This window comes from Nerophis lumbriciformis, linkage group LG34, assembly GCF_033978685.3.
Source record: "Nerophis lumbriciformis linkage group LG34, RoL_Nlum_v2.1, whole genome shotgun sequence".
NCBI classification, from domain to species: domain Eukaryota; kingdom Metazoa; phylum Chordata; class Actinopteri; order Syngnathiformes; family Syngnathidae; genus Nerophis; species Nerophis lumbriciformis.
The window spans coordinates 3,674,492-3,688,664 of NC_084581.2; the positions used below are offsets into that span (position 1 = coordinate 3,674,492).

At 42.1% G+C, this 14,173-nt stretch overlaps 1 protein-coding gene and 1 long non-coding RNA gene across 3 annotated transcripts; one reads left to right on the forward strand and one right to left on the reverse strand.

The window, feature by feature from the left end:
• Window positions 1-2,013: 2,013 nt before the first annotated feature.
• On the forward strand, window positions 2,014-7,952 carry LOC140677530 (uncharacterized). Its single transcript, XR_012049307.1, has 2 exons — window positions 2,014-2,400; window positions 7,761-7,952. It is a non-coding gene; the product is annotated as an uncharacterized lncRNA (long non-coding RNA).
• On the reverse strand, window positions 6,619-12,152 carry tmem251 (transmembrane protein 251). Of its 2 annotated transcripts, XM_061929472.2 has the most exons (4): window positions 12,061-12,152; window positions 11,884-11,940; window positions 11,683-11,796; window positions 6,619-8,516 (listed from the first exon to the last, which is right to left on the reverse strand). In XM_061929472.2, exons 2-4 carry the CDS (start codon window positions 11,924-11,926, stop codon window positions 8,158-8,160), a joined length of 516 nt encoding a protein of 171 aa, XP_061785456.1. In that variant the 5' UTR covers window positions 11,927-11,940; window positions 12,061-12,152; the 3' UTR covers window positions 6,619-8,157. The 2 variants fall into 2 exon arrangements, with proteins under 2 accessions (XP_061785456.1, XP_061785455.1); XM_061929471.2 differs by having other exon boundaries at window positions 11,683-11,940.
• Between the last annotated feature and the right edge of the window lie 2,021 nt (window positions 12,153-14,173).

The window sequence follows — 14,173 nt, forward strand, 5'->3', positions numbered from 1 at the left end:
TTCGAAAATCCTCAAAAAAATTGTCGCACAGCAGCTAAATGAACACTTAGTGTCTAACAATCTCTGTGAACCTTTTCAATCCGGTTTCAGGGCAAATCACTCTACGGAGACAGCCCTCGCAAAAATGACTAATGATCTACTGCTAACGATTGATTCTGATGCGTCATCTATGTTGCTGCTTCTTGATCTTAGCGCTGCTTTCGATACCGTCGATCATAATATTTTATTAGAGCGTATCAAAACACGTATTGGTATGTCAGACTTAGCTTTGTCGTGGTTTAACTCTTATCTTACTGACAGGATGCAATGCGTCTCCCATAATAATGTGACCTCGGACTATGTTAAGGTAAAGTGCGGAGTTCCTCAGGGTTCGGTTCTTGGCCCTGCACTCTTTAGCATTTACATGCTGCCGCTAGGCGACATCATACGCAAATACGGTGTTAGCTTTCATTGTTATGCTGATGACACCCAACTCTACATGCCCCTAAAGCTGACCAACACGCCGGATTGTAGTCAGCTGGAGGCGTGTCTTAATGAAATTAAACAATGGATGTCCGCTAACTTCTTGCAACTCAACGCCAAGAAAACGGAAATGCTGATTATTGGTCCTGCTAAACACCGACATTTATTTAATAATACCACCTTAACATTTGACAACCAAACAATTACACAAGGCGAATCAGTAAAGAATCTGGGAATTATCTTCGACCCAACTCTCTCGTTTGAATCACACATTAAGAGTGTTACTAAAACGGCCTTCTTTCATCTCCGTAATATCGCTAAAATTCGTTCTATTTTATCCACTAGCGACGCTGAGATCATTATTCATGCGTTCGATCATTATTCATGCGTTCGTTACGTCTCGTCTCGACTACTGTAACGTATTATTTTCGGGTCTCCCTATGTCTAGCATTAAAAGACTACAATTGGTACAAAATGCGGCTGCTAGACTTTTGACAAGAACAAGAAAGTTTGATCATATTACGCCTATACTGGCTCACCTGCACTGGCTTCCTGTGCACTTAAGATGTGACTTTAAGGTTTTACTACTTACGTATAAAATACTACACGGTCTAGCTCCGTCCTATCTTGTCGATTGCATTGTACCATATGTCCCGGCAAGAAATCTGCGTTCAAAGAACTCCGGCTTACTAGTGATTCCCAGAGCCCAAAAAAAGTCTGCGGGCTATAGAGCGTTTTCTATTTCTATTCGGGCTCCAGTACTATGGAATGCCCTCCCGGTAACAATTAGAGATGCTACCTCAGTAGAAGCATTTAAGTCCCATCTTAAAACTCATTTGTATACTCTAGCCTTTAAATAGCCCCCCTGTTAGACCAGTTGATCTGCCGTTTCTTTTCTTTTCTCCTCCCCTTTTCCTTGAGGGCGGGGGGCACAGGTCCGGTGGCCATGGATGAAGTGCTGGCTGTCCAGAGTCGGGACCCGGGGTGGACCGCTCACCTGTGCATCGGCTGGGAACATCTCTGCGCTGCTGACCCGTCTCCGCTCGGGATGGTGTCCTGCTGGCCCCACTATGGACTGGACTCTTACTATTATGTTGGATCCACTATGGACTGGACTCTCACAATATTATGTCAGACCCACTCGACATCCATTGCTTTCGGTCTCCCCTAGAGGGGGGGGGGGGGTTACCCACATATGCGGTCCTCTCCAAGGTTTCTCATAGTCATTCACATCGACGTCCCACTGGGGTGAGTTTTTCCTTGCCCTTATGTGGGCTTTGTACCGAGGATGTCGTTGTGGCTTGTGCAGCCCTTTGAGACACTTGTGATTTAGGGCTATATAAATAAACATTGATTGATGATTGATTGATATGTTTGTAAATCTGACTGTGATGAAGTCAGTGCCTCACCAGCCATCAACCTCACCGCACGTCACTGATATATATATACACATATATATAGGAAATACTTGACTTTTGGTGAATTCTCGCTGTACATACTATATACTCCTCCCCTCTTAACCACGCCCCCAACCACGCCCCCCATCTCCCGAATTCGGAGGTCTCAAGGTTGCCAAGTATGAGTGCCACCGTTAGTCAGATATAATTACAATAAAAATTGCATGTGATATGCACAGTGATAATTCCAAAAACATGTGAAAGCAAAGCTTAATTTAATGTAGGGTAGATTAAGTAAGCTAACAAAAAAAGCTACGGAAAAGCTAGGATATGACGTCATAGATGAGCGCAGGCAAGATGGCGGACTCCACAATTTCAGTCGTGCTGAAGTCGAGAGACGGACAAACACAGAAAATAAACGTCAACGTGGAGAACAAACTCACATCTTTAACCAATGGAATTCACCAAGTTGCTCAGAACGTCTCGCAGCTACTGAACGAACTAGTGGAGCGGGAAAAAGTCACCGGAGACCCCACTTTTGGTGAGCACTTTTTATTTCTACTCTGGTGTTTCTTTGACGGGCTGACAGAATCATTGCAATGTTAGAAGAGATGGTAGTGAACACACTGTTGATAACACTGCATTAACTATAGGAAGAGATGGTAGTGAACACACTGTTGATAACACTGCATTAACTATAGGAAGAGATGGTAGTGAACACACTGTTGATAACACGGCATTAACTATAGGAAGAGATGGTAGTGAACACACTGTTGATAACACTGCATTAACTATAGGAAGAGATGGTAGTGAACACACTGTTGATAACACTGCATTAACTATAGGAAGAGATGGTAGTGAACACACTGTTGATAACACTGCATTAACTATAGGAAGAGATGGTAGTGAACACACTGTTGATAACACGGCATTAACTATATGAAGAGATGGTAGTGAACACACTGTTGATAACACTGCATTAACTATATGAAGAGATGGTAGTGAACACACTGTTGATAACACTGCATTAACTATATGAAGAGATGGTAGTGAACACACTGTTGATAACACGGCATTAACTATATGAAGAGATGGTAGTGAACACACTGTTGATAACACTGCATTAACTATAGGAAGAGATGGTAGTGAACACACTGTTGATAACACGGCATTAACTATATGAAGAGATGGTAGTGAACACACTGTTGATAACACTGCATTAACTATAGGAAGAGATGGTAGTGAACACACTGTTGATAACACTGCATTAACTATAGGAAGAGATGGTAGTGAACACACTGTTGATAACACTGCATTAACTATAGGAAGAGATGGTAGTGAACACACTGTTGATAACACTGCATTAACTATAGGAAGAGATGGTAGTGAACACACTGTTGATAACACTGCATTAACTATAGGAAGAGATGGTAGTGAACACACTGTTGATAACACTGCATTAACTATAGGAAGAGATGGTAGTGAACACACTGTTGATAACACGGCATTAACTATATGAAGAGATGGTAGTGAACACACTGTTGATAACACTGCATTAACTATAGGAAGAGATGGTAGTGAACACACTGTTGATAACACGGCATTAACTATATGAAGACATGGTAGTGAACACACTGTTGATAACACTGCATTAACTATATGGGACTTGCAAATGAGATGCTCTGTAAACAACAAAACATGCACTAGCATTACTATTATTGTAAAAGTGTATAATTGAACAGCATCGTAAATGAAATGGCCTGTCAACATGTAATAATAATGCTACTAATATAGAAAAATATAAATAAGAAGTATTCGTTCCTTTTAGTTGCAGAATTCATACCTCCATAAAAAAGCCAACATACTCTATTTATGCTCAATATCATCGCATTTCAATGTGGGCAAGTTTGTGGTTGTTTAATTATGTTGCTGTTGTCTACAAGTGTTTTTTCTTTACTTCTTCGTGCTGTTTGGGTATTTTCCTCAATGACAGAACTGTTCTGATTTTGTAATGTATTCATTTAACACAAACAAGTACATGTAGGAAATTAAGGGGTTTAATTTGCGTTTTTCTGGTATCCTCAAAAGGGTTAGCTTGTATTCATTAATTATGACATTTTCTCACCCTGCACTTCAAGAAAAATGAAACTAATTTACAGTGGGAACCACCAAAGTAATCATAAATGTGAGGCAAGAATTGTTCATCAGCTCTATCAATGCTCACTTATAAATTACATACACAGAGCCGGGCGATATGGGAAAAAGTCATGGTATTTTTTTTTCTACATATTAGTCGCCATCGATATGTGTCAGGGATTAAATTAAATCGCTATTTTTGTCATGTTTACAGTATTTTATAAGCCTTGGCAATATGGCCTAAAAATAAAATCTCCGATTTTTTTCACAAAAAATTAGATTTACGATTTCCCTACTTTTTAAATAAACCAATGAATACAAATGGCAGAGAAAATTCAAAACAAGTTTTGCTTTTATTTGATCAAAAACGAATAGTTTTAAATTACATTGTATACACTGCGGCAGCACGGTGGAGGAGGGGTTAGTGCATCTGCCTCACAATACGAAGGTCCTGAGTAGTCTTGGGTTCAATCCCAGGCTCGGGATCTTTCTGTGTGGAGTTTGCATGTTCTCCCCGTGACTGCGTGGGTTCCCTCCGGGTACTCCGGCTTCCTCCCACCTCCAAAGACATGCACCTGGGGATAAGTTGATTGGCAACACTAAATTGGCCCTAGTGTGTGAATGTGAGTGTGAATGTTGTCTGTCTATCTGTGTTGGCCCTGCGATGAGGTGGCGACTTGTCCAGGGTGTACCCCACCTTCCGCCCGATTGTAGCTGAGATAGGCTCCAGCGACCCCAAAAGGGAATAAGCGGTAGAAAATGGATGGATGGATGGATGTATACACTGCATCTTACTCTTAGCAACATTCAAATATATATAACGTTGTTCTTTTTAGACCAGATATAAATTGTACTTAAAGATGGCGACTTGTCCAGGGTGTACCCCGCCTTCCGCCCGTGTGCAGCTGGGATAGGCTCCAGCATTCCCCGCGACCACGTAACGAACAAGCGGTAGAAAATGGATGCAATAATTTTCAAATAACTAAATTTAGGCAATAATTCTGCTTAAATATAATATGTATGCAAAAAAAAATTAACATTGCATGCAAATAAACTCCAATAAATCAATAAAGATACCAACAATCATTAAATAGTAATAAAAATCAACCAGATCAATAAAGTGCAAACTTAAAACCTTTGTTTTGAATAATAATGATGTAACTAAAAATGTAGTATTGTACTTTGCATGCAAATAAATAAACAAGTAAAACATTAAGATGACTATATAGTTTTAGTTAGTGGATAAAGGCAGGCTCTTCCATTAAAGTAACCTGGGCTCCTTGTTAGTGTTACTGATGTTAAAAACAATGTACACTTCTTTGCACATGCAATATATCACTATATTGATGATTAAATACATTATAATTTCATGAGAATTTTGCAAGAGCTCACACGCATACAAGCTGTCCGGTTTCGATGTGCAGAGCGACTGTTTTAGTGATCGCTCTGTGCATTGTTCTCCTTTCTCATCATACATGGTACCTTGTGTAAATGATTCCACCACAGCAAGCTGCTTTTAAGCAGGAGTTAGTTGTTGTTGTAGTCTTGTTTGCCTCGTAAAGAGTTGCGTTTGATTTCCCCCACTCGGCTCGATGCTGTTTCAGGTGCTGGAATTATTTCAATCATCTGCAACAAAAAACTAAAATGTATCAATTAAATCGATCCAATGCCAAGGCCTGTTGTTATGTTACTGTATAATATTTACACACTACCATTATTATTTTACAAATGTCATCTTGCTCACAGATCTTGGGCAACACACATCCAGAAGTGGCGGCATTTCTCCATAGATTGTGTAATGGATAGATGACGCTACGCTAAAAACCAAAACATTCAAACTTACACGAACCATAAACTCCTGACACTTCAAGTTTATTGTGAACATTTTACACCTTTTGTTGGCTATAATCTGTCCTTTCCCCGCTATTTAAAGCCTCTAACTTCTCACACTTCACTCGGCCAAGTCTGATGACAGAGTGAGACCTCCATTTCACCTTGGCTACATATTATCTTTGTGCTAAATGACACAGAGTGTTGATGTCGCTGCAGTCGTCTTTAGCAGGCTAGTCTTGCGTCTTCTATGACGCAGACAGATTGATATTCAATGTGTCTTATTACAATTGAACAGTTTTTTCACGATATATATCAATATTGTTTTATCCCCGAGCCTTACATGTATTGAATTGTCACCATAAGATTCCAAATCGAATCATGAGGTTCCCAAAGATTCCCACCTCTACTAAGCACACACAACAAAATTATACAGCATGCAATACAATATATCTTCTACGGATACAGAGTTCTGATGTTCGGTATGGTGGCCACTGATTGACTCAGTCTCAGGCAGTGTTGGGTTGGGTACTGAAAACCAGTAACTAGTTAGTTACTTTATTTCAAAAGTAACTCAGTTACTTACACCAAAAAGTAATGCGTTACTGTGAAAAGTAACTATTTAGTTACTTCTTTTTTTTTTTTTAAGGTCCCATTAATGCCGTTTTAGCCTTCATTTCAGTACTGTTATTGCACTGGAGAATAATACAATCTGTTGATCAACTTGACATGCATTTGCATCACTGAACTCTGCTAAGCAATGTGGTCTACATACAACACACAAAGACAAAGATATGTTTCAAAGGGCCAATTTATTTCAGGCTAGAACAAATTGACAAAACTATTTTAAATAGCTGCAACATAATATACATAAGTAACAAACAGCATAATAACAACATAGCTGTAAACCAAGGAAGGCACACTACATACACAAAGCCTAACCAGGTGTTTTTTTCTCAAGGAATTCTGAAACAAAATCATGTCTGAAGCCCAGAACACTCTACACATTTCCCCAGTTTTAGTTTAGAGATAAGGAAAGATTGGCCTGGCCCACTAGGATCCCTCTTTATGTTTGTGAACTTTATAGTCCATACAGTTAGAGTGATGTGATAATCAAACACTCTAGAGGTCTAGAATGAAAGAGTATATAAGAGAATTGACAGAGTGTGTACCTTCAGTGCTGAATGATGAGCAGAGGCAGAGTTAATCCTTAAGTGGTGGAGGGGAAGTGGCATCGGAGTCTGTGTCTCTCTTTACTAGCTTCGTCGAAGCATGTTGCTTTAGTAGCTGTTTCAGCAGATTTGAATTGCTGTTTTGGGCAGTAGATGGGATCTTTGATCCAAGACACAACTTACATTTAACTAAAATGTTATTTTCTTTGTGCTCGACAAAAGAAAAGTAGTGACAATATCTACATGTTTACAAACTCGACGCAGCTCCGCCATGATCAGACACGCCCCTCCCTCCCCACACCCACACCCAGACACACACAGAGTGTGCGTCTCTCTTCTCCGGCTTGTGACAAGAAGAATCAGAAGAACGACACTGCAGCGCTCCAATAAAACACACTGATTTTCTGTTTCTAGCCGATACTACATAAAAAATAACGTAAAATAACGCAGTAATGCATCATGTAGTAACGGTAACTGAGTTACTGAATATAAAAAGTAACGCGTTAGATTACTAGTTACCACCAAAACTAACGGCGTTACAGTAAGTCCCAACACTGGTCTCAGGCAGCATCCAGTCTCTCCTTTAAGAGTGTAATCATGACTATTAAGAGTGTTTTGTCTAGAAGGTTGTCAATGTTTAATACCAGATTTAGTTTTTTTGTTCTCTATGAACGTATTAAATGTATGATTAATAATTCCTACTGCTGTATTGACTTGAATGTGCCGCTGTTAGATATCATGACACCCTCTTCCTCTGCTGCAGAAGATGAAGATAGCGAAGACGATGGCGAGACAGAGAAACCGCAAAACTCAGACCTTCCATCATCTGCTAAAAGATGCAAAATGTAGCAGCTGAGAAGCGCTAAGCACTTTTTAGCTCAGAGCTTCTGCACTAATTTTTCACTGTCATTTGTGTCCCACAATCACCCTGTAAATAAAAAAAATGGAATGGTGAGTCTAAATGCCTTACATGTCTTTTTTTTCTCATTTTATTGTGTGATCAAATATCAAATACAGAAGATCATCAATTGAAGTTCGCTAATCGATTCCAGCATGTCAGGTAAGACCAGGTGTGGTCCTTTACACCTCAAAAACATTTTTGCTGTAAATGTCCTAAAAATAGAAAGATGTTTCACGACGTGTCCTTACAGATGTTTGGGTCACGTGTCAATCAATGGCGAGCTGCTGTGATTGGATGGTTTGCAGAGCAGAGATAGGCAGATGGGTAGGACGCAGTAGCCGATGGCACGAGGGTTTGTCCTGGTGCAGGAGAAAATGAAGAGAAAGAGTTGTATGTAGGGCAGCAAAATGGCCGCCACCCAGATCCACATGGGAAGTGCTGCCAGGCGAGCATGAATGCTTTGAATGGGCAAAGAAGAGGGTCCGATCGAAGCACTCCGCACATGCTCCAACTTGAATCGCTGAACGTCAAAGACGTGATAGACTGCAAGCAGGCTCACAAGAAGGTAGAAGGCCATGCCGAGCCATCCCAGCCGCTGGCGGAAATTCATCCTCCATACTGTGAAGGATGTAACAATGTGTCACTATTATAATACAACATGTTCAAGAGCCAAAGACATGCACCTGGGGATAGGTTGATTGGCAACACTAAATTGGCCTTAGTGTGTGATTGTGAGTGTGAATGTTGTCTATCTGTGTTGGCCCTGTGATGAGATGGCGACTTGTCCAGGGTGTACCCCGCCTTCCGCCCGATTGTAGCTGAGATAGGCTCCAGCACCCCCCGCGACCCCGAAGGGATTAAGCGGTAGGAAATGGATGGTCACGAGTGGGGGAAGAGTGGATCGTGAGATCGACAGGCGGATCGGTGCGGCGTCTTCAGTAATGCGGACGCTGTATCGATCCGTTGTGGTGAAGAAGGAGCTGAGCCGGAAGGCAAAGCTCTCGATTTACCGGTCGATCTACGTTCCCATCCTCACCTATGGTCATGAGCTTTGGGTCATGACCGAAAGGACAAGATCACGGGTACAAACGGCCAAAATGAGTTTCCTCCGCCGAGTGGCGGGGCTCTCCCTTAGAGATAGGGTGAGAAGCTCTGTCATTCGGGGGGAGCTCAAAGTAAAGCCGCTGCTCCTCCACATCGAGAGGAGCCAGATGAGGTGGTTCGGGCATCTGGTCAGGATGCCACCCGAACGCCTCCCTAGGAAGGTGTTTCGGGCACGTCCGACCGGTAGGAGGCCACGGGGAAGACCCAGGACACGCTGGGAAGACTATCTCTCCCGGCTGGCCTGGGAACGCCTCGGGATCCCCCGGGAGGAGCTGGACGAAGTGGCTGGGGAGAGGGAAGTCTGGGCTTCCCTGCTTAAGCTGCTGCCCCCGCGACCCGACCTCGGATAAGCGGAAGAAGATGGATGGATGAAATGGATGGATGTTCAAGAGGCACACGTCACAAATATGGAATGATTACTATTGTACTTATAAGTACAAATGGAATGTATTTTGATTATTCACTCGTGTAAATGTGTAGTATTAGCATATTCTAATATTACAGCCATTGTAATAATAATGTAACTAAGACATATTTGAAGGGGCCAGACGCCATGCTTACAAATGGGGATTAGGGTACCAAATTATCATCCATATAATCTAATTGTGCTCTTATTTAACATCGACTCACTTTTTTGCTTATAAGCAGCATGTTCATCTTTCAAAAACAAAAAAGTGAAATGACTTACTCTTTATTTACTTAAGCAATGAAATGTCTGCTTCTGCTGCTGTCTCGTACTGCCCAACATGGTCGCCTCGCACTTCCTGTTATGTCACGTGACGTGTAGAAATAGCGTAAATCTGCGATGTGGCGTCATCTTGTGTTCAAACCAAGAACTGCAACTAGCGCTTTATCAAAATTAACGCTTAAAAAAAAATCCCATCTCTTGTTGTTATTCTACTTTGTAGACTAAAACAAAGATCTTAACTAACCTAACTTTGTCACTGACCGTTACACTTATCTTAGTCCGTCCAGTGCCCGTGTGCAATTATAAAAATTAGCCAGAGATTACAACATTATACCTTTTGAACAAACAGTATTTTACCCAGACCATTTAGTCTCTCAGGTGTTGTGTTTACCCTTTGGTAAAATATGTTGCTTCGACAACCTCTCCAGCAGGGCACCGTAACCAGACGCACTAATCAACACTAATACGCACGCACGCCACCTGTCTTATCTTCTGATGCGTTCACGGTCAAACATCACAAATGAGTTGTGCAATATGCGGATGATTTTAGTTCAAATAAGTTAATAAAGAATTTAGCTCGTAAGTCTGTATTTATTATTTTGGAATATTATGTCAGTTTTTTTGTAAAAAAAAAACGTGTTTGAAACAACATATGACGTCATTTCCTATTTATCGCGCCCTCTGACGCGACAGTCCACCTTCACGTGGGTATTTTCCTCTGGTTTGAAAGTAAAACGTCCATTAACACTGAACTGATAATTCTGAATGTGTAGTTGCAGTGTAGACAAAGATGTCAATGTTGTGACTGTCGTCACTCTTCACAAAAAGGTAAATGTCTACAGCTGCGGTTGCTCCTTCTGGAAACACTGCGCCCTAGTGGCTTGGAAGAGAATTACACATAAGGCGCCATTCCCAGCAGACGAACTATAAATCAAACAAGACCAAAGCTCCGTGACGCGAGAGTATATTGTGACTTTATTACATATATTACTGACCAACATGTACGTTTATGGCGAACGTAGCACTGTCATTCGTGTTATAAAAATGTGTTAATTGTAGCCAATTGCATATTCGTTTCATCATTTGCATTCAGCTATAATTCGATACTAACTTAACCACAATTCAAGCAACAGTGCTTTATTCTGTATAGCCTTCAAATGGACTGTTTTAATGTCCATGTACGTTCATTTATATAGTTGTTTTATAACATAACACATTATATATTGTATAATAATAATATAGAGTTTGTTACATTATAATATATATGTAATAATCCATCCATCCATCCATCCATCCATCTTCTTCCGCTTATCCGAGGTCGGGTCGCGGGGGCAGCAGCCTAAGCAGGGAAGCCCAGACTTCCCTCTCCCCAGCCACTTCGTCCAGCACCTCCCGGTGGATCCCGAGGCGTTCCCAGGCCAGCCGGGAGACATAGTCTTCCCAACGTGTCCTGGGTCTTCCCCGTGGCCTCCTACCGGTCGGACGTGCCCGAAACACCTCCCGAGGGAGGCGTTCGGGTGGCATCCTGACCAGATGCCCGAACCACCTCATCTGGCTCCTCTCGATATGGAGGAGCAGCGGCTTTACTTTGAGCTCCCCCCGGATGGCAGAGCTTCTCACCCTATCTCTAAGGGAGAGCCCCGCCACCCGGCGGAGGAAACTCATTTCGGCCGCTTGTACCCGTGATCTTGTCCTTTCGGTCATGACCCAAAGCTCATGACCATAGGTGAGGATGGGAACGTAGATCGACCGGTAAATCGAGAGCTTTGCTTTCTGGCTCAGCTCCTTCTTCACCACAACGGATCGATACAGCGTCCGCATTACTGAAGATGCCGCACCGATCCGCCTGTCGATCTCACGATCCACTCTTCCCTATAATACTATTCCTTATATATACTTATGTATATGTATACATATATATATAAAATGTTACTTTATTACATACTATATTGCCTATTTGTTCCTTTAGACCACACACACACATATACTCACCCAAACTTCCATCAGTAGAGTGCCTAAAAAGTCTTAAGTCTATACATCCGTCCAGGTTGTCCCAGGCAGTGAGTAAGCTGGAGCCTCCATCCATCCATTTTCTACTGCTTGTCCCTTTGAGACAAGAACACACATGTTTTTTCTCTTTTTTGTGGGTCGCGGGGGGTGCTGGAGCCCTGTCAGAGCATGTTGGTGACGAACCCCAAGATGCAGAGAAGGCGGAAGGCATTGTGCGGGAAAACATGATTTAATTTAACACTATGGCAAAAAAACAAACAAAAGGGTTAAAAAAAAGGCACGCACAAGGCGGAGAATAAACTTGGCTATGAACTAAAATAGCACAAAGGCTAACTGTCGACATGAAACAAAAACACTTACTGTGACACGAAGGAACTATGACAAGAGCAGAGTGAACAAAAGTAGACAGAGCTACAACGACAAGTATTATGACAGGTAGTAGTGACAACAAGTATTAGCGACAATGACAATAATCCAGCACTGACTGGAGGGGAAGGCAGGTTTAAATAGCAGCTGGCTGATTGACACCAGGTGTGGCCAGGTGCCAATCAGCCACAGCTGAGGGGAAGCAGCACTCAGGGAGACAATCAGGAAATGAAGACAAAATAAAAGCGCTGACAGAAAACTAAGACAAACGCAGAGGAAAAACTAAAACACAGTCAAACTGTCAGGGACAAGCCTGACAAGCCCATCCCAGTTGTTCTTGGGCGGAAGGCGGTGTACACCCTGGACAAGTCGCCACCTCATCACAGGGCCAACACAGATAGACAGACAACATTCACACTCACATTCACACACTAGGACCAATTTAGTGTTGCCAATCAACCTATCCCCAGGTACTTGTCTTTGGAGGTGGGAGAATCAGAATCAGAATAGTTTTTTATTGCCATTGTTTGAGAACGAGTTCACAAACTAGGAGTTTTTCTTGGTGCAATCGTGCAACATAAATCACATAACACAGAATAGGTAATAAAAAGAGCTGTACCTATATCAGATCTTGTTATTGTTCATGGGCCTGATGGCCGAGGGGAAAAAACTGTTCAGGTGGCGGGTGGTGTAGGTTTGGATGGACTGTAGTCTCCTGCCTGAGGGGAGAGGAGAGTATAGTTTGTGACCAGGGTGAGAAGAGTCAGCTGTGATCCGACCCACACGCCTCCTGGTCCTGGAGGAGAACAGGTCCTGGAGGGATGGGAGCTTGCAGCCAATCACCTTCTCAGCATGACGTACCATGCGCTGCAGTCGATGCTTATCCTGGACTGTGGCGCCGGGGAACCACACGGTGATGGAGGAGGTGAGGATGGACTCAATGATGGCTGAGTAAAACTGCACCAGCATCTCGGTCGCCACCTTCAGTTTCCTCAGCTGCCGCAGGAAGTACATCCTCTGCTGGGCCTTGTTGATGAGGGAGCTGATAGTAGGCTCCCACTTGAAGTCCTGGGTGATGGTGGTGCCCAAGAAACGGAAGGAGTCCACAATGAAGACAGGGGTGGGAGATTCAATCATAACAGATATGACAAATATACTGTAATACTTAAGTTAAAGTTTAAGTAGCAATTATTGTCACACACACACTAGGTGTGGTGAAATTTGTAGCCGGAGTACCCGGAGGGAACCCACGCAGTCACGGGGAGAACATTGTGAGTTCAAACCCCGGCCGAGTCATACCAAAGACTATAAAAATGACCTTTACCTCCCTGCTTGGCACTCAGCATCACGGGTTGGAATTGGGGGTTAAATCACCAAAAATGATTCCCGGGCGCGGTCACTGCTGCTGCCCACTGCTCCCCTCACCTCCCAGGGGGTGAACAAGGGGATGGGTCAAATGCAGAGGACTAATTTCACCACACCTAGTGTGTGTGTGACAATCGTTGGTACTTTAACTTTAACTTAAGTATTACAGTATATTTGTTATATGTGTTAAAGTATGTGTCTTATATGTGTTACTGTATGTTTGTCATAAGTGTTACAATGTGTTTTTATGTGTGTTACAGTATGTTTTTATGTGTGTTACTGTATGTTTGTCATATGTGTTACTGTATTTTTGTCACGTGGGTTAGAGTAGGTTTGTCATACGTATTACAGTATTATTGTCACAGGTGTTACAGCATATTTGTCATATGTGTTACAGTACGATTGGCATACATCTTACATTGTTTGTTATACGTGTTACACTATGTTGTCATATGCGTTAGAGTAGGTTTGTCATACGTATTTCAGAATATTTGTCAGACGTGTTACAGTATGTTTCTTATATGTGTTACTGTATGTTTGTCATAAGTGTTACAGTGTGTTTGTTTTATGTGTGACAGTATGTTTGTCATATGTGTTATAGCATGTTTTTATATGTGTCACATTGTTATACGTGTTACAGTGTGTTCGTCATGCATGTTCAATTATTTGTATTATGTGTTACAGTATGTTTCGTGAATGTGTTACAGTATGTTTGTCACATATGTTACAGTATGTTTGTGAG